The 21,130-nt window shown below is 36.7% G+C and overlaps 3 protein-coding genes across 3 annotated transcripts; 1 reads left to right on the forward strand and 2 right to left on the reverse strand.

Moving 5' to 3' along the window:
• Nucleotides 1–51: 51 nt before the first annotated feature.
• LOC128858894 (pyruvate dehydrogenase E1 component subunit alpha, mitochondrial-like) lies at nucleotides 52–7,742 on the reverse strand. Its single transcript, XM_054095457.1, has 6 exons — nucleotides 7,509–7,742; nucleotides 7,253–7,442; nucleotides 6,979–7,181; nucleotides 4,607–4,778; nucleotides 636–958; nucleotides 52–563 (listed from the first exon to the last, which is right to left on the reverse strand). The coding sequence occupies exons 1-6, from the start codon at nucleotides 7,665–7,667 to the stop codon at nucleotides 225–227; spliced, it is 1,386 nt and encodes a 461-aa protein (XP_053951432.1). The 5' UTR covers nucleotides 7,668–7,742; the 3' UTR covers nucleotides 52–224.
• A 4,870-nt stretch (nucleotides 7,743–12,612) lies between these two features.
• LOC128858895 (probable pyruvate dehydrogenase E1 component subunit alpha, mitochondrial) lies at nucleotides 12,613–20,182 on the reverse strand. The gene is made up of 6 exons (XM_054095458.1): nucleotides 20,008–20,182; nucleotides 19,720–19,788; nucleotides 14,311–14,500; nucleotides 14,030–14,232; nucleotides 13,452–13,946; nucleotides 12,613–13,381 (listed from the first exon to the last, which is right to left on the reverse strand). The coding sequence occupies exons 1-6, from the start codon at nucleotides 20,065–20,067 to the stop codon at nucleotides 13,199–13,201; spliced, it is 1,200 nt and encodes a 399-aa protein (XP_053951433.1). The 5' UTR covers nucleotides 20,068–20,182; the 3' UTR covers nucleotides 12,613–13,198.
• LOC128858896 (long-chain-fatty-acid--CoA ligase 5-like) lies at nucleotides 15,511–16,372 on the forward strand. Its single transcript, XM_054095459.1, has 3 exons — nucleotides 15,511–15,790; nucleotides 15,869–16,058; nucleotides 16,164–16,372. The coding sequence occupies exons 2-3, from the start codon at nucleotides 15,897–15,899 to the stop codon at nucleotides 16,275–16,277; spliced, it is 276 nt and encodes a 91-aa protein (XP_053951434.1). The 5' UTR covers nucleotides 15,511–15,790; nucleotides 15,869–15,896; the 3' UTR covers nucleotides 16,278–16,372.
• Nucleotides 20,183–21,130: the final 948 nt, after the last annotated feature.

A 21,130-nucleotide genomic window follows, 5' to 3' on the forward strand; every position in this document is an offset into this window, starting at 1 on the left:
AAAGGATACGATATGAAAAAAAAACTAATTAATTACGAAATTATTCAGCAACTTATCCTGTTATGATTTTAATTTCTAAAGATTTGTACATTTTCAAACATCAAACATCATTATTCTTTGGAAAAATATGTCAAATATAAATTTATCCATGTATGACTGGCACTTCAATAAAGTCCGCGAATTTTTCTGCCTTATTCCCAACGCGCAATCTTCTCACACAACATTTATTTCTTCTCTGGCTTCGACTTATCTACATCTTTGGCTACTTTATTTCTCACGTCCTTTATTGCTTCTACTTGTGCTTCCCATTCTCTTATTTCCATCGGTATTCCCTGTGGTTCCAATTTGGTATCAGGCTTGAATGACTTCAACTTGATGTGATCTTTCTCCATAGTTTTGCCGACGCGGAAATGCTTGTGTCGTACACCGATCGTATCGCGTACACCTTCTTCTTTGCACTCCATGTATACATCCGCCCACAATTCCTCCAATTTGATTTCTTTATCCTTTTTCACCTTTTCGGCCATTGCTTCGAGCTCTGTTTTAGCGTCAGCATCTATTTTCTAAACAACCAAATAAAAAGTAGTTATTAGACAATTTCTGAAAAACATTTTCAATTGAAGCATAAAACATACTTTGCACTCATCCTCTGTTAAAAATCCGTTTGAGATGGCCACCTCTTTCAATAATGAAATCGGATCGCGCTTGGCACGCATTTCTGTCACTTCCTCGCGTGATCGATAACTTGTACCTGGATCTGACATTGAATGACCGTAATATCTATAACAGTGCGCTTCTATAATCATTGGACCGTTTTTTTGTACATAGTCCATGGCAAATTGAGTAGCATTCCGAATGGCGAGCGCATCCATGCCATCGACATAGATGCCAGGTAGTGGGACACCACGCGTATAATATTCGATGGAGCAGGAAGCGCGATGCATTTTAGTGCCCATGCCTAGTGGGAATAAGAACGGAAGTATTAGGAATTTATAGATAAGTGCAATAAGTTTTGAAAATAAATTTAATGACATTTTTTTTTAATAAAATAAACATGTGAACAATTAACCGATTAGTTGTCGTCGTCGATGTCATTTAATGGTAGGCGAAAGCTGAAAGTTTCGACTACGTCGGACCAAAGGTTCAAGTGGACAAGGGTTGAGATAATTTGTCAAGCTGGGCTACTTAAAGCGGCCGTCGTAGCCGAATAGGTTGGTGCGTAACTACCATTCGGGAGAGCGTAGGTTGGAATCTCCGTGAAACACCAAGATGAACAAAAGGTTTTTTTCTAACAGCGATCGCTCCTCAGCAGGCAAAGGCGAACCTCCGAGTGTATTTCTGCATGAAAAAGCTCCTCATAAAACCATTTGTCGATCGGAGTCGACTTAAAACTGTAGGTCACTCCCTTTCTGGAACAACATCAAGACGCACGCCACAAAGCAACTAAAGCTCGGCCATGCAACTAATAGAAGTGTAAGTTAGAGTTTGTCAAGAATATCTTTGCATAGTGAAGAAAAATATAAAATTTTAGCTTAGATCTCTACAACTGCACCAAAGTTATTGATATTCTCGCCGAAAGTCCCGACATTAACCTAATCGAAAATTTGTGGGTTCATTTAAAAATAAAAGTAGGAAAAAGATCGCCAACTAATAAAACTGAATTAATAAGATTCATCGGAGAAGGGAAAAAATACCATTGGAATATGATATTCCGAAACTAATTAAATCAACTAAATAATTTCTTATCCCTTTCACATTCCATACCATTTGCAAAAAAAACCCAAATGAATGGAATTCGCGGAAAATAACTGCATTTTTTGTTGTTTTCATCAGTTATGCAACGATTCTTTTGACACTTTTTAAATAGAGTAAACATCTTTTTTGTTGTTGTTTTTGTAATGTGTGTGTGTTTATTTAATAACTGTTGGCGCCTAATAGTCGTAGACAAGTACAGTAATGGAATGTGTGTATATGTAAATTGTTTGTTTGCTTTTTCATTTGTTGTTGGAATTCTCGATCAAAGCTAAAATTTTAAATTTTTCTTCACTATGCAAAGTATTCTTGACAAACTGTATTTACTCGTATTTATATATAATAACCAGAACTTCATTGCGACAGTGCAACACAGGGGTGAGGAGACAGCTAAAGTTCTTCGTCTCCGATAGGAAATACTGGATGTGCTTACATTCTTGATGTTGTTAAATTTTTTTCAAGTACGTTTAACCCATAGATGATCAATGTCTTTGACAACGCTCAGTGAAATTTTCCAAGGAATCTTTTTGTAGAGCATATTAACCCTTTAATACCCAGTTTAAGAGGGCTTTTGAACATATTTTGAAAAATGGGTTAAATAGTTACATAACGGGTTAAAATGTTCTACAAAAAAAATTATCATTGAATTTTACTAAAAGTCTTCTAAGACGAAATTTAATAAAAAATCAATATTATTTGTACTGGATTTACCAAATTATTTGATCAATATTGCGAAACTTTAGTACACTGTAAAAGAATTGTGACCCGGTAGACCAAAACCCAGTTGGGGTTTTATTATTCTACATGAGTACTTTCATGTGCAATTGGTTTGGTTTGAGCCCGAAAATTGCTGTGGCATGGTGTAATTTATGTCCAAAGTAGGCTTCGAATCTGAGCCAATCAATACGCTGACTCCGCTACGATGGCTGCTCTTACTGTTTGATATCTTTTCTCAGCTTTCATCAGCGGATTGCACATTGTATACGGTCAATGGCGGAGCATAGGCTACAAAGTCCTTCTTCTTTTCTCTTCTTTTACCTAGTCTTATCCTATTCTGGGTTAGCTTTCCCTGTGCGATATTTTCAGCTGATACGATCCTGAATCGTCTCTTCTCTCACTCTCCAGTATCGCATGCCCTTTTTATAGTATTTTTCCATGTTCTTGATAGTCTACCTGACCCTTTTTTAACTCCTCCATCTCACTGCGTTGTTCTCTGGTCTTCTTATACCATGACCGTACCAGCGAAAGCGAGTTTCTTGAAGTTTTACACTAATCGTAGTGACTTTGCTGCTATCAGGAATAAAGTTGTTCTGCATCTTGCCCAACAGTGTTACGCCACTGACCCAACCCAGCATCCGCATTTCTGCAACGTGCAGTTTCTGTTCTAATTTGCGGAATACAGCCCAGCACTCGGAAGCGTATATCATTACTGGTCCCGAATTTTGTAAACTTTACTTTTAGCTTTTGTGGTATTTTCTTCTGATACAGCACACCAGAAACTGCTCTCCAGCTTTTCTACTCACACTGAATTCGGTGTGCGATTTCTCGCTCGAAAGAACCATCCACTTCTCTGGGGCGCATAGGACCTCGACAAGACTCTTCCATCGTACATGGTTCTGTGCTGCTGTTTTTGCACCGTCCCATGAGATGTCGGCATCTGCTAGTACGCGCATCATCGACCATCTTCAAGTGTTTTTTGGTCTACCGCGACCTCTGCTCTCTTACGGGTTCCAGTCCACAGCCATTCTCGTGATGCTACCTGGAGGTTTTCTCAATGTGTAACCTATCCATCGCCACTTTTTGCGTTTGATTTACCTAAGAATAGGTTCCTCCTTCGTTAATCTCCACAGTGCGTCGTTACTGATCGTGTTTAGCCAAAATAATCTGCAGATGATGCGGAGGCATTTGTTGATGAAGGATTGTAGCTTCTGTGTGATGGTGTTAGAGACCAGCCATGTTTCGCTTCCGTACAACAATACGGACTTCATGCATGAGCCGAATATTTGTAGTTTAGTGCGCCTGGAGGTTTGCGAACTCCCACATACTGTGTGCATGCGCCCGAATGCCGCCCTTGCTTTGTTTATCCTGCCGTTGACATCTTCATCTGCTCCACCACCTGCCGTGATGATGCAGCCGAGGTAACAGAAGCTTTCGACGCATCCCACCGGGCATCCGTCAACTAATATCTGTCTTGCGCTGTTGTGGTTAACTCTCATAGCCTTGGTCTTGGTGATGTTGACCTCCAGTTCGACAGTGCATGTCAGCGCGACTAGTTCGTCCGCCTTCGCTTGTATATCAGAGAGTTTGTGCGAAAGAAGAGGCAGATGTCATCGGCGACTTGGACCTCAATATGTCTGGTGAATCTCCATAAGATGCCGTTTTTGTGGAGCATCTGTTGGCTCAAGTCGTCATTAAGTACGATGGGGAAGAGAAGGGACGACAGGGGACAACCTTGCCTTACGCCTGCGTTCGGTAGTGAATGGATCGCTGATATCGCCTTTGTGAAGCACTGCCAGTTCGGAGTTCTCGTAGAGGGCTTTGATGAGGCAGATTATCTTGGCGGGAACTCCCTTTCTACTCAGCGCCAGCCATATTGCGTCTCGTTTGATAGTGTCGAATGCCTTCTTAAAATCTACCATCCAAAGTGGAGTTCGCCGAACTATGCGAATCGCAGCAAATCGCTTTGTCGAGTGCTTTTTTAGCGCGACATACCAGCTGGATGAGAAGGTTTTACTGCACAACTGCCTACTCTACTTAAATTACCAAATAAAATTAAATGTCTACAAAAAATCTTGGAGTATCGGGGAAGCTCATGCGGCTTCAGAATGTGGGGCAGGACATTGCTCGAACTTACCATATTCGTTATTTTCACAAACAAAAATTACTGGCAGCCTCCATAGACATGCAATATTGTACGCTTCAAATATTTGTCCCTGATTGGCAGCTCCGTCACCATACAGCGCAACACAAACATTGCCCTTAGCTTCGTTTTTAAGTGCAAGACCGATGCCAGCGCCCAAAGGTACCTATGAATTAAATATTATTAGTAATTTATTTTCATATTCCAGCTTTTGTTTCATATCATCTCTTGCACCACTTATGAAATCAGAAATTTCTTGAGCTTCTATACCAAATGTAAAGAGGAAACGTCGAGATGCAGGAGAAGAATATACCTTACGAAAAGAAAAGCTGTCATCTGCTGATTCAACAGAAAGTCTTGCCTACATCATGGTCCGTGACCAGCTCACTAAAGCTACTATTAAACAAAATTTTCGAAGAAGACGCGATTGACAATGTTCATTTTGAACTGCTTTACAAATTAAATCATAAACCATGTTAAATTCCAATAAAAAAAAATAAAAAAAAGCTTTGTCAATAGTAGCCTCGAGCTGCAAATGAGTCTCTATTCTATAGATTCTAAGAATGTTTAGTTTTTTATATCCACAATTCGTGAGGGTTTACAAAAAAAAAATATTATTATTTAATTCCCTGCTAGTCGTGACTATTTCCGAAAAACAATTATTTTTTACGATTAGCACATGATTTAAATGTTTTATTGTCTGCGGTGTTTTTTTTAAGAAACCATGGTAAATCCCCTTCAATTACTCACTAATTCTTGTGTGTCGCAACCAACTTAAAACCCAAGAACCGAATGGTGTTAGTAGATGACTTCAGAGCAAGTGAGTGATGAGTTGAATTTAGCTCGCAAGTGGAGCAGGTGATAGCTTCTACACAAGCAGGTTATGCATTTGACACAACAAGCTCAAACGTGTACACCAGTCAGATCAACCATTGAGTCACAATCTCGAACAAAAATTATTTCGTATGGCATTTCCCATTTCCACTCAAATATGTTAGCCCGCTCCTTTTTATAAAGAAAAAAAAAGTTTAGACAAATCATCGTGTCCAGTTATAAAGGCAACCAATAATGGCTTTGCTCGCGTACACAAGGTGTAAACGACGCAGAGTGATGCCCCATTGAGTAACCAATAACATAGAGTCACAATCACTAAATTTTTGGCAAATGGGCATATTTGATACGCCACCATACGGTCGGTCGCAAGAATAACGAACTGACACGATGAAACAACGATCTACGATACTACGGAACGGAACGGTGGTGAGAATTCATATACATAGGGCACTCATTAGTTTGATAGTGTCAGTTGAGACGGGCGTACGTTTATGTTGGTGAGTGTGAGCACCATGAGTAAATACCATACACTGGTTCAGTGCTTACACAAAGGCAAATCGACAACGCACTTGCTTCGTGTCGCATTCTTTTTGTGTATACGAGCAAAGACATCGTTCTCGCCAATTACAACTCGTCACGATGTTATTCTTGCGACCGACCGTATGATGAGCGTATGAAATATGCCCATTTGCCAAAAATTGAGTGATTGTGCCCAGAGCCGAATAACGGTCTGTTACAAGGATGATAGATACCAAGTTTGCTCGTTAGGTATTGTGAAAAAAAAATTGTGTGGGCGGAACTTTGGATTCTACGTCATTCGTTTTGTGTTTCACAAAATTTAGCTTTAGCTTAGTGAATGACGTCGGTATATCTGTCAAATTCGTTCAGAGCCGAATAACGGTCTGCTAGGTAGTACACCTCTAAAAATCTTTTCACCATGGGTCTGTTAAACAGCTCTTTTTACCATGAATAACAAACCTGCTCGTGCGTTTCTGCTATGACAAGATTCTCACAAACTGTCGTACCGAGACATCATGGAACCGTAGGTCCCTCCATTTATTGAACAACATTGAGATGCATACCAAAAATTGGCGGAACTTGGTAAAACACGTAACAAAGGATGTATAAACCAGCGAAGTATGTATTGAATATAAATCCCGTTCGGCCGGAGCCGTATGCGTTGGTGCGTGACTACCATTCGGAGGTGCACAGTTTCGAGTCTCCCTGCATGAAGCACCAAATAATAGAAAAAGCGGACGTCCTTCGGCAGCCAATGGCAAACCTCCGATTATATTTGAAAAGGCTTCTCATAAAAAACATTTTGACGTTCGGAGTCGGCTTAAAACTGTTCCATTTGTGGGACAACATAGAGATGCGCGCCACAAATAGGAGGAGGAGATCGGCCAAACACCCAATAAAGAGTGTAAGCGCCAATTGTAACTACCAAAATTATTGTTTGTATTGTTTCATTACAGATGCTTCTGTTCGACCCCTAGACCACTTTAGCTTGAATAATTTTAATAAAAACTTGCCTGTGCGCCCACGATACCATTGCCGCCATAGAACCTCTTGGCGTACATGTGCATAGAGCCGCCCTTACCGCGCTGACAACCGCACTCGCGCCCAGCCAGTTCTCCGAGTATTCCCAGTGGCGGGATGCCCATCACATAACACCACCCATGGCAACGATAAGCCGTTATGAGATGATCTGTTGGTCGCATCGCAGAATGTATGCCTATTTTTTATGTATTTTTTGAGGTAATAAAACGAATGCGCTTTCAATACCGATATTGCTGGTTTACCTACCCACACAGACGGCTTCCTGGCCGGTGTAGAGATGACAAAAGCCACGTACAATTTTTTCCTTGTACATGGCATTCGCAACTGTTTCCAAACGTCGTATCATCACCATTTTTTTATACATATTTTGCACCAGTTCCTTATCGATAGTAATGGAATCAGGGGGAGATGTTTCCAGACGTATGCATTTGTAAGCCTACAAAAATTTAATTCCTTTGTTCAATCAACTATCAAATAATCGCGTAATATCAGCCGTACGTACATTTTTTAAATCTATTGACGCCTCGGTGGCATAGTTGTGGGTGATTTGTGTTGTTTGCTTTGGAAATTCTTTGACAAGCCAACGAAAAAGTCGGGAATTATACGGCCAACGTCCGAGCGAAGATTCGCTGATTTGTGCACGCACTGCAGTCGCTAACATTTTCCAACTGGAAGCGTTTATTAAAGCTTTAATATATTTTGAATAAATTTTCTTGATATATTGAACCGTTTTGAAGGTAAGTATATACAAAAATATTATACAATAATTGAAAAGTATTTCGAAAAACAAAAAAATGTGTTTGATAATAGAGCGAAATTGCCAACCCATCTCTTTATATTTTTAATTTTTTTTTTTCTTTTTTGTTAATTTTTTCATTTTTATAACTTACTTAAGCATTGTGTAGTTTCGATGATCGATGATTCGAGCTCGCAAGGAAGGCAGCTAAGTTAAGCTTCGCGCATAATGCGGATGTTTCTCTAACTTGGTTCGGCTTTAGTAAGCCGTAGGTTTAGTAGATCTGGTCAAGGTTCGGTGAAAAAAGATCTACATTGCTAATCCCTCTTGACCGTTGCTCTATGTGCGGCGCAAAGCGTATCATTACTGGAAGCTGTCTTATGTGGACGCACGGCAAGCAAATGGACTTTATTTCAAATTACTTACATCTTAGCTGCAGAGATGAGGATCACATAGAATGCGTCTCCACCATAGCAAGTTTTCATTCGAATGCCTACAAGACTTGGAGTCAGTGCACATTCTGAACAGCATCCACCAAAACCTAACCTAACCTTCAGTTATGTATTGTTAGCACCAGATTAGATTAGGTTAGACTTGGTTGATCCTGTAGATCGTTAGTATTAACTTTTACCACAGCTACATTTCTAAGAAAGCCTGCTCAAAACATTTCTGACTGTAATTTCAAGATGGGCATTTATAATCAGAATGATTGCGTCGATAAATGTCATTGATGGCCTGTGCGTCAAATTGAACGTCTACCTCACCGACTTTTCCCGCTTTTCCACTGCAATTCGGACAGCGACGGGTTGCCTCCTGACGTCTCCTCTTCAACACCTTCACAACGAGGCACAGATGCTGCCTGTAATGGAGCACAATAAACTGCTCAGCAAGCAGTTTCTGATAGGGTGCTACCAACGGTTTCACCCTTGCAGATACCAGCTTGAGCCAGAGGGAGGCGGCTCTCAGGCACGCCAGGAGACACCTCCTCCTTATGCCGACGAGATCCAGGACGAAACTAACATACATTTACTGGACCAGACAGTGTTTAGACAGACAATAAACGACATTCATCAGGAGACCGTCACCACCTTCCTAAGCTCCCGACCACCGAATGCCGTAATCGGATTCCAACCACCACCTACAGCAGATGAAGAGCTCCAACTTCCCCGTGAAACTCGTGTAAAACTGGCACAATTACGTTCTGGAAATTGTAGCACATCCAGAATTGACATACCAAACATTTGTCCTACATATGAAGGCACCCCGCGTGGCACTAACCACCTTTTCACATGCTTCTTCAAACCCACTCATCTAACACGCCTCTCCCTCTGGACCCAACCTGTCGAAACTGCCATGTTTCATGGGCCTACCTTTAGATGAGCTAGACGAAGACGACCGGTGATATACACTACACTGACAGGGCTTTTATTACTGCTACAACAACAATATAATCAGAATAACGCGGAAAGTTAGTTTTTTATAGCAGTTACACCTCGGCAGACCTTGAAAAATTTATTTTAATTGAAACTATATCCCATTGGGAGCGATCATAAAAGCTGTTGCGTGCTTCATTACTTTGTCAAAATCAATACCACAAATCGGAAAAGAGGGTCGGCCTAACACCTGTCGAGGATATTTCATTATACTGCTACTTTTTTGTTTTTATCCAAGTATCCAGTGCAATGAGTAAATGGCCCCCAAGCCAGCTAAGATGCTAGCTATCTCAAGCGGCACTAATAAATCACGGAAACACTTTAATGCGTTCACTTATTATTATCTCTTCAGAGAGCCAAATCAGCACCAAGACTTTGTCTAATCGAGTTTTCACTTTCATGCAACTTAAAAAGAATTTTAAGGACGTTTTTCAGTATTTTATCTCAGGGGTGGCGATTATTGCCGGTGGCGGATTATTGCCAATAAAGCCGTCAACAAACTGATGACTGATATTTTATTTACTGTTCTCTTCGCAGCGCAAATATTTTGTTGTCTGAGTTGGATTGATTGATGAGTCTATAAACCCCCATCAGAACACAAAGGATCTTATAAGTGGCTTTAGTTCAGTACGATAACATTAGCAAAAGTTTCGGGGCGCAGGCTAAGTTCACCAACTTTAGCTCAGATATCCCTTTTGCATCCACCCTGACGTTAAAATCGCCGAAACAAGAAATCCATATTTAATGGGGTAGCAATCCCAGCCCTCCTTTGAGCGCACCTATCTTCTCGAATATACGGATTTCGATGAGTTACTCATTCACAGGAATGATTGACAGACTCGATGACATTTTTGTCTTAACGCGGCATTCGGACATTTCAGAGAAGGGAGATATTTTTGATCCTGACGAGGGCATCAATTAGCCGAGCAGAGACACCTTACCAGACTCTTTCATTTTGCAAAGAAAGTACGAATAAATTAGAGCTGACTGCTGATTTTATCTCGTGAAAAATAATCGCGTTTCTACGTCATTCGTTTCTACGGTACTAAAATGAACCGGATTTATGTCTATCCAGCCACGGACGGCTCCCATAATAGCACTTAAATTTGGTATGATATGCTTTTACAACAACAACTAGCACCTTCCCAAATCATACGCAGGACATTGGATATTTCTAAAATGTTTAGACCTTTTATTGATTAGTCTTTAAAACATACGAAAATCTCGTTGGTACAAATGAAATGGATTTATTTGGGTACTTTGAGAGTGTTGGTATTTGGCGGGGCTACACCGACACAATTTTTTTTTTACTTAGAGCCGACTGATGTAAGATCACGAACCCATTTATATCCATTTATATCCGATATCCCAATTCCATACCCAAACCAAAAAAAAAAAAACATACAAAAAAATGTTTACATAAAAAAATTCAAAGTTAATAATCTAACGCTGGGTTTTTAATTTTTTTGTTTTGCATTTTAAAGGTTAGCGGAAAATAAAATTTTAATATAAAAATATATAAAAAATCTGAGTAATTTCTTATAAATACTTAAACTTTTTTTTTAAAGGTGAAAAATTAAACTTTTTTTTTTGGTTTCAATAAGAAAACAAATCTTTTAATAAATAAACGCCCTTTATACATTTTGCTGGAATGTGAAAAAAGTTAAAAGTAAAAGGTAAGAAATTCTTTTAATTTTATTTTACAAATAGTAAATTTATTTCATAATTTATTTAATATCCCAATTCCATACACAAGCCAAAAAAAAAAAAAAAAAAAACAATAAAAAAAATGTTTACATAAAGAAAATTTCAGAATTAATATACTAACGCTGGGTTTTTAATTTTTGTTTTTTTCATTTTTTTGTATTTTAAAGCATAATGTAAAATAAAATTTTAATGTAAAAATACAAAAACAAAATCTGAGTAAATTCTTATACCCACAATTTTTTTTAAGGCACAATAAAAAAAATTTACATAAAGAAAAATTCAAAATTAATAATGTAACGCTGGGTTTTAATTTTTTTTTTTGTATTTTATAGTACGATTTAAAATAAAATTTTTATGTAAAACTAAAAAAAAAATCTAAGTAAATTCTAATACTTAGAATTTTTTTTAAAACACAATAAAAAAAATTTTACATAAAGAAAAATTCAAAATTAGTAATCTAACGCTGCGTTTAAAATATTTTTTTTTGTATATTAAAGTATAATGCAAAATAAAATTTTAATGTAATATAAAAATATAAAAAACAAATCTAAGTAAATTCTTAACTTAGAATTTTTTTTTTAAAGGTGAAAAAACAGAATTTCTTGGGGTTTCAATAAGAGAAATAATAAAATAAGTCTTTTCACAAATAAATAAATATCTGAAATGTGAAAAAAGTTGAAAGGAAAAGGCAAGAAATTCCTTCAAAATTTATTTAACAAATGAATATTTAATTATTACTTATAATATAAATAAATTTTTAAAAATCAATGTTTTTTAATTTTTTCTGAAAGATGAACATTTTTTGAAATCGAATTTACTGCATGAATTTATAAAACGTTGAAAAAGCTTTATTTAATTATCAAAAAGACAAATAATGAAAAAGTTGTATACTTTATTTTTTTTTTTTTTTTTTTTTGTTTTTACGGAACGATATGTAAAACTGAAAACAGCTGAAAAGCGGAAAAAGTGTTCGTCGTTGATATACCGTATATACCTCCATAAAATTTTTTTTTCTAATTTTTTTTGTTTTGTTTGTCTTAAAGTACTTACGTTTTACTGTAATCTTTTTTTTTCTTAATGAATCCCCTGCACTTCAATTCTGCTTTTTCGCCCACTTCCATAAAAGTGAGGTTATTTCGAAATGTCACAAAATCTTTGATATTTGATGGTTCAAAATAGTTTGAATTGTTTTATACTACTGAATTTGAAAATAAAATTGCACCAAAACTGCAAGATCAAATATGGGCCCATATGCGGTAAAACATTAAAGAAATGCAACTTCCGCAAAATGCAAAGTTTTCTAGCACAACTCCGAGCCGGAAGTTTGTTGTTATTGTAGCAGCATAAACATTCCACATACATGTGCGGGAAATGCTGTTGAAGTGACAATACTTGGCCGGATATAAATAAACGGGTAACGTAGAACCGACTGTCGTCGAATCGAAAGATTCAGTAACCTGACTCAGAGTTCATCAAAATATTCAAAGAACTCAGCTCATAAAGTTTCTTATCAACACCGTATTTAGGTTTCTTTGTGGTCACCTTGTTTCGACGAGTGCGGATCAAAGAGAAATACTGTTTAATGACTTGATTTAAGAGCAAGTTATTCTCATGTGTAGTACTTTTACCAATTCGTACTGCGTCTTATTTGATGGAAAAGCAATTAATTCTACTTGTTACCACACTGAAAATTAGTGCTTTGAAAAAAGAATCATTGAAACAACGTCAGGTTTTTATATACATTTTAGTTTTTTACTTTTATCAATTTAAGTATTTCAATTATAATGAACATTTTCTCAATAATGGCTACGCTGACACGTTTGCTTAAATTATTCCTTCATGAACGTGATTTCGCTCATTTGATTGGTATTTAAAGTATATAAATAGATAATGATTTTAGTGGTTTATGTTTTTTGTATTTACAAACAAAATACTAAAAAAAAAACTAATTACTTTAGCTTTACGTTTTGCATAAATCTGGCATTTTCAACAAAAAAAATATTAAAAAAAAAATTAATTACTTTAGCTCTATTTTTTGCGTAAATCTGGTATTTTCAACAAATAAAATATTTAAAAAAATAAAAAATAGTTTTACTACAATATCGCATTTTATGTCACTGTACTATGAAAAGCATGATTCTCCTAATTTAATATTTATATACCAGTTTTTGTTGAGAATTGTTGTGTTTTGAGAATAATTTGAGTAATTTTGCTAGATTACGCTACACAATTTTTAATTGCAACCTATAAGCAGACATTTGGCTGTTTGCTTGTTTCTGTCGTTTTCGATATTCTGCTATTACAAATGCTGATGGCTTAGTGGTTAACGCCTTTGCGTTGCGACACATGCGTAATATTATACGAGGTAAGGCCGCGTATCTTCGGTTCCAGATTGTTGGAGTAAACATCAGTCCACAAAGCGGTTGGCGGCAGCTCTTTGTCATTCTTAGCAATTTGTGTTGCTTCATCGATTTCCTTGCGCACTTTGGTGTCGATTTCCTACAAACAAAATACAAACGAATTAATAGATTGCCCACGCATATTTCTGTCAATTTTTGCACGCGCGCACCTTGATCTCATCCGCCGTCATGAGTCCCATTTCAATGCACAATTCTTTGAACGATGTGATAGGATCACGTTTCTGGCGAACTTCTTGTATTTCCTCACGTGTACGATAGCTGGTGCCGGGATCGGACATTGAGTGGCCCGAATAACGATAGGTATTCGTTTCCAACACAATGGGACCCACTTTATTCACATATTCGATGGCGAATTCGGTAGCACTGCGAACAGCTAAAATGTCCATACCATCAACCCAAATACCGGGTACTACATCACCACGTGTGTAGTAGTCCGTGTTAGAGGAGCCACGTTCTGTACTGGTACCCATAGCGTAGTTATTATTTTCACAAACGAAAATAGCTGGTAATTTCCACAATGCGGCCATATTATAGGACTCGAACACTTGACCCTGATTGGCAGCACCATCACCGTACAGCGCGAGACAAACGCCGCCATTGCCCTTGTATTTGCAAGCGAGCGCAACACCAGTGCCCAGAGGTACCTGTTAAATAAAGGCAATCGTTCAAAAGTGTGCCATAGAAACACAACGAAAAGCATGCTATGTTTATCTTTTACTTAGCTGACCTGCGCACCCACAATACCATTGCCACCATAAAAGTTCGGCGCATACATATGCATAGAGCCACCTTTGCCCAAAGCACAACCACTCTGGCGACCAGTCAACTCAGCTAGCACACCTACTGGTGGAACGCCCATCAAGTAGGTCCAACCGTGCACGCGATAAGCTGAAATGATGTTATCCTGCTGGCGCATGGCAGCTTTCATGCCTAGAATATGATTCAAAATTTTTAATTGAGTTGACAGTTGTGAAAGTTAAATTCTCGGCATATGTCCACTCCACTCACCTACAGCACATGCCTCCTGGCCGGAGTACAAATGACAGAAACCACGAATAATCTTCTCCTTGTACAAATTACCGGCGGCAGTTTCAATGCGACGAATAGTCTGCATTTGCGTGTAGTATTTGGTTGCATCTTCTTTGGTTAAAGTGACACTCGTTTCGGGACCTTTTTCGAGTCTATGTAGCTTGAATGGCTGCACGAAGAAAAGAACGTGTTTACTATTAGAAATGTCATGGTTTTTTTCATTATTTGTTTCATTTGTTAGTAAGAATAGTACTGATTTTTTTTCTGAGTAAAGAGGTTAGAATTTATGATTATTTAACGTTAGTATGGCTAGTCAATCATTATTTTACAGTGAAGGAAACATTGTTTTTACTTATTAGTAAATAAATAACAAATCTATATATATAAAAAGAAGTTACATTTCCTTGGTAATCTTATAACTCAAGAACGGGCTCACCTATCCAAACCAAATTTTTAGGCTTTGTTTGGACTATTCAGTGGATGGTTTGTGTTTTAAAATTTTAAGAATCGGATACCAGGGTCTCGAGAAATAGGCCAAAACGTGAACCCGGGTAACCCTAGGATGTGTTTGTACAATATGGGTAGCAAATGGAAGCTGCTGATGATTTTATAGTATAGAGTATTTTTGATGCCGCTCCGTGACTAGGGTCTCGAGATATCGCCCAAAATGTGGACCCCGATAACTTAAGGATGTGTTCGTACAATATGGGTAGCAAATGGGAGCTGTTGATGATTTCTATAGTATAGAGTATTTTTCATACCGTTCCGTGACTAGGGTCTCGAGATATAATCCAAAACGTGGACCCGGGTAACCCTAGGATGTGTTTGTACAATATGGGTAGCAAATGGAAGCTGCTGATGATTCTATAGTATAGAGTATTTTTGATGCCGCTCCGTGACTAGGGTCTCGAGATATCGCCCAAAATGTGGACCCCGATAACTTAAGGATGTGTTCGCACAATATGGGTAGCAAATGGAAGCTGTTGATGATTTCTATAGTATAGAGTATTTTTCATACCGTTCAGTGACTAGGGTCTCGAGATATAATCCAAAACGTGGACTCGGGTAACCCTAGGATGTGTTTGTCCAATATGGGTAGCAAATGGAAGCTGCTGATGATTCTATAGTATAGAGTATTTTTAATGCCCCTCCGTAACTAGGGTCTCGAGATATAGACCAAAACGTGGACCTGAATAACCCTAGCATGTGTTTGAACCACATGAGTATCCATTTCGGCAAAAATGTAAAGCACTTATGGATTTAATTCTGAAATTATATGTATTTGGGGAGGTGCGATGTGGGCATGTGGCTTCCAAATGGCACGCTGCGCATAATCAATCGTCGCAAACACATTTTCAAGCTAAGCCAGGGCGAATATATTGTACCGGAGAAAATTGAGAATATTTACACTCTGAGCCAATATGTAAATCAGGTGTACGTTTACGGAGAGAGCCTTAAGGTAACTCCATTTTTTGACATAATTTCTAGCTTTTCATGTTCACGCCATATTTACATACAACCCTTAACGCCCACTTAGAGCTGCATCATAGCCGTCGTCGTGCCTGATGTGGATGTTCTCAAGCAGTGGGCGAACGACAATCGCGTCAAGGGCACACTTTCGGTGCTATGCATGCAATAATCCACAAGTAAAAGAACTCAACGCTGAACGCGAACTAAAAAGAACGCTGAATTGGGGTAAGCAGAGCGGACTGAAATCCTTCGAACAGGTAAGTAGCCCAGTGCATATCTGCTTATACTAGTAACGTATGACGTGGTAATAATATCATAATTTAAAATTAATAATAATTACAAATTTTGTATTTATATACCAGGTCAAGGATATATATTTGCATCCCGATCCGTTTTCGGTACAAAATGGACTACTCACACCAACATTCAAAGCGAAGCGGCCACAATTGAACAAAACAGTGCGAGAAACCCCGTAGAGGAGTTAGAAGTAAAATGCGAACAATTTTAAACTTTATGCGAAAATAGAAAAAACATTAAATTGCTATTTATTTAATTAGGCATCAATTTAAATTTCTGTAAAATAGATATTTTAAATACCGGCATAAAAGCAAACTATTACCATTTTAGCCAAAACTATTCTTCAGGTACTAAATAAAATTTTATTAGAAAAGAATAATCAAATGTAAATATTATACTAATTTATGTACATAAAAACTAAAACGTAAACTTTTCTAATAACTAAACTAATTAATGTATATAAATAACTAAAACTAAAAAGTAAATTTGTCTAACACCAAACCTAATTTTACAATGTAAATATTAAAATAAATATCTAAAACTTAACGTAATTTTATAATGTAAATAGTAAATTAATATAAATAGCTGTACATAAATAGAACATACTAAAAAAATTATTGTATATTGTATTAATTTTCTTTAGAAACTAAAAATTAACTAAATAAATATTAAAATTATTCATTAAATAAATAATATTCAATAAATAACCATTTGTATCAGTAATTTTGAGGGATTATTGTATATAGGATCCGTAAGTATTACCTACAAAATTACCCTGTTGAAGAGATTCTGTTAGCTACATGTTAACAACGAAATTCACTTATTCATCAGATTCTGTTACCTACATGTTAACAACGAAATTCACTAGTCTATGAAATTCTGTTAACTACATGTTCACAATAACATTCACCAGCCCAAAAGATTCTGTTCACTACATGTTAACAATAACATTCACCGGCCCAAAAGATTCTGTTCACTACATGTTAACAACGAAATTCACTAGTTCATGAAATTCTGTTCACTACATGTTAACAACAACATTCATGAGTTCAGAAGGTTTTGTTCACTACATGTTACCCACATCATTCACAACTTGAGTGTCAATTAGAGCAGCACAGCAGTATTGAGAAATTTCTGTTAGTGCGAGCGAATAAAATCATCACACGTATAGACTGGAAGTAGGTAGCAATTGCACGGCGTAGAATATAAAATTACTACAAAGCTCACAACTTCACAGGTGAACGATACCCACAAGTTAGCAGTATAAATAGCAGGTAGTTGGTTTGCAGGGTATGAGCGTTTCTGTTGTACTGTTGTGGTTGTAAGTGTATTATGTTAATATTAATTTTGGGCGAAAATATAATAAAAACTGGAGCATTCAAAGAACTGGAAAAACATTTTTAACTTTATTTATTTTAGCATAATTTATTTAGCGTAAAAAATTTAAATGGAAATTAAAGAATCAAAGTTTAATTACAAGTTTTTATCGGATCTTTCACCTTACCTGTATATAGGTGACCACCACAATCAAATTTTAAAAAAGTACAAAAAAGGCTATTGTGACATCTTTAGAAAGTATGTTGAATGAAAAAAATCAACTAATTCAACTGTTTAAACATTTTACGAGTTCTATAAAGAAAACTTAATATGAAAAATTTCTTGCGATATAAAAAAAACATTTTATGTATGGTGGTGCGAAGCCCACTGGGTGATGCTAGTATTATATAAAAAAGTATTCTATTTACTTATAGATACGACATAACTTTTTTTTTTTTTGTTTTTTTTGTTAAATTGATTGAAATATTTATTTGAAGAATTTTATTTTTTGGGTTAAACTGATTTAAATATTTACTTAAAGAATTAATTAATTATTTTTTAGTCTTTTTGCTGTAACAACACAGTTTTAGTTTCAGCCAACACAAATTTTGGTTGCTAACAATACCGTTATTTCCTCAACAACTCAAATTTATGAAGAATTCTTTTGGAACATTTTTTTTAATGTTTTCGGTTCACTTACTTGCAGTACCTCCCTTTACGAAAACTTTAGGCATTTTTTTAACTCTAATTTTGAATTTCATTCTTTTATCGAAAACTTTCAAGTTGCATATGTTCCATACAAAAACAATGCCAATTGTATTTTCCTATAGTACAAAACTAATTTTGGCTAAACTTTCCATTACTGTCACGATATATTTGAATGGGAGGCGGAGGGGGAGGGGGCGTTTCACCACCCACTACGCCCATTAGAAAGAGCAAGGTCACTCCATTATAACTATAAAAGTCCCAACCTCCTAGGGTCCCTATAGAACCCCCAGGAGAAGTTTAAAAATTAGGTTTTTTACGACCGCATTTGTAGTTTGTACTGAAATACAGTTGAAGAGAAGTGTATACAGCAATCGTCAACCCAGCAAATATTTAAATTAGGTTTTAGAATTCATAGCACTTATGAAAATGTTGTTTTATCGTAAAATTTATAAGTGCCGCTGGCGAAAATTTGGGCTAAAAGTTGTCCGATTTTGTACTATTTCACTATTTATAAAAATTTGTTTGTAACATGTATGTATGTATATTTGAAAACAAAAAAGCGCCGGAGGCAAAAATTTGGACTATTTTGTATTTAAGTGAAATAAGCGTCTGCAATAGGGCATTTTTTAAGCTTATGCAAAAAATAAGTATTTTTAACGTTAAATATTGCTATTAATTCTTAATGGTAATTTATAAAAGGTACTATAAATCGAGAGGCTGATATTGTGACTACATTCGTGTGTTATAATTTTTAAATTCGCTTCACGCACTTAGACATTATAAGCAAATTTAATGTGGTAGCAATGAAAAGCCACCCCTAATTTTTACTTGTCCTTCAAAACACTTGAGCTATATTAAATTAAACAAATAGAATGGTCGGTAAAAACCAATCAAATGTATGTAAGTACTTGTTGTGAATTTAAGTAATAGAAGTGTATAGGATAACAGTTCATTAACATTTTCAAGATTTACAAAGATAGATAATTTATTTTGTATGTTTTGAGAAAGTGCTTTTATATCTGCAGCAGTATGTGATTTTCTAGAGGAACCTGTTAGAAAGCATTACATATTGATAACCGGCCGATGGCACACCACGCGAAAATTAAAAATAAGCAATAAAAAAAGACCAAATGATAATCAGACCATGCACGTAGCATGGCATTATAATCAAATTTTACTCGCGACATGTATACATATGTATGTACATACGTATATACATATGTTTTTATGTACGTTCACAACTTCTTTTCGCTTTCATGACCTTCACTAGACAAATGAGCGCCTAATTACTACCGCGGAAATATTAATTTCTTGAGGTTCAGGACACTAGGCAGGGCCAATTTACTGAGCTCTTTTTATGCATTATTTCTTTTTACCAATGCTTATCAAGAAAAAAAATTTCATTTAGTATCCGTTTTTTCATTCACTTTTTCGCAATTAATTTCGCATTTCCCCCTGCTCTGAGAACTACAAACCAAAATCGCACCGCTAATGTTGAGTCAAAAGCTGTTATGTAACTACACATGAAAGACGTGTAGTGGAGAAGAAGATAGTGCCGTAAGCATATAACACAACACATGGGTTTGGCAAACTCACGCGATGTACTTGTACGGTCGCCTCGGTTGCGTATTTGTTCGATTTTTGTGCACCAGCCTGGGCAGCATTCTGGAATAAACCGAAAAATGATGAGTACTTCCTGCACATGTAATAATTTGTTGTTTTGGTTTTAGCTGTCAATGCCGCTGCTGCTGCTGCCTGATGTTGTAAGCTGCAGCTAATCAAAGGTGTTACATGCTGGCACCGGAGCAGGGTCAACATGCTACCACCAATGGAATGACAGCCACGAGCAGTTGTCGTCGTCACCAATATGCTGTGATTACATACTTTTTGGATTTGTTTAGCCACAATTGGCAGTTCACTGCATCGGGAAAGTGTACGCAACATTTTTTCGTTTTTAAAAATCGGAACTTTCTATGTAAAATATGACTTTCAACCACTCGATATCGCGTAACACTTCGACCAAGAAGAACGTCTCTAATCTTCTAATCAGCGAATGTCAAATATAGGTAAAGAAAAGAAAAGTTGATAAATGTTATGCTTCTTCTTTAATGAAGCTGTGAATGAGTCGGGTAATGGTGCTCACATTCACCAACGTTAACTTACGCCGTACGCCCATATGAGCTAACTCGATGAAACAACGATCTATGATACTACTAAACGGAACGGTGGTGAGAATTTATTTACCTGGGGCACTCATTAGTTTAATCGTGTCAGCTGATACGGGCGTTCGCTTACGTTGGTGAGTGTGAGCACCATAACAACTCCTTTATATAGTATACGGTATTAAATGCAGATATAAGACCGCAACTTGTGGGAATAGGTGATTTTACTTATTCCTAACAAGTTACATGAAACAGGCAGCAGGTAGCGGCAGTTACTACAAATTTCGATTTTTTTTTTCTATTTATTTGGTCACTTAAGTGTAAATTTTGTTTAAATTACTCTAAAAAGTCAATTTTTGCTCCATATTTTTGCCATTCTAGACGCCAGTATCAAAAACAAACTCATGTAGTTTTTGCTCTACTGTTGATACCAGTTTAATGTGCCTATTCCTCATGAGGATATTGGTTAGTAGCAATACGCAATGTTCAACTTCTGATAAAGCATATGAACATCTTAATCAAGCTTTTTACGCAAAATACTACGAATGGTTTATCTGGAGTTGGTCCAAGTAAACACATTCAAAGTGCGCTAAACAAATTATCAAGTTAAACAACTTAAGCAAATTACTCAGAAATTAGAAGGAATCATGGGGGGAAAGTGGGATTTTAGAAAGTGCTGACCTCGCCTTTATTGTGCGTATCGCGTTTAACCCCAGAAGTATGGCACACCAACAAAATCCTACCCCCATCTCTGAATTTTCAGGACCTACCGTTTACTACATGCCCCATAACATTTTTACCAACAAATTTTAACATACTGTATGAATTACTGGGCCTTAATCTCA

This window comes from Anastrepha ludens, chromosome 3 (assembly GCF_028408465.1).
Source record: "Anastrepha ludens isolate Willacy chromosome 3, idAnaLude1.1, whole genome shotgun sequence".
Classification (NCBI taxonomy): Eukaryota; Metazoa; Arthropoda; class Insecta; order Diptera; family Tephritidae; genus Anastrepha; species Anastrepha ludens.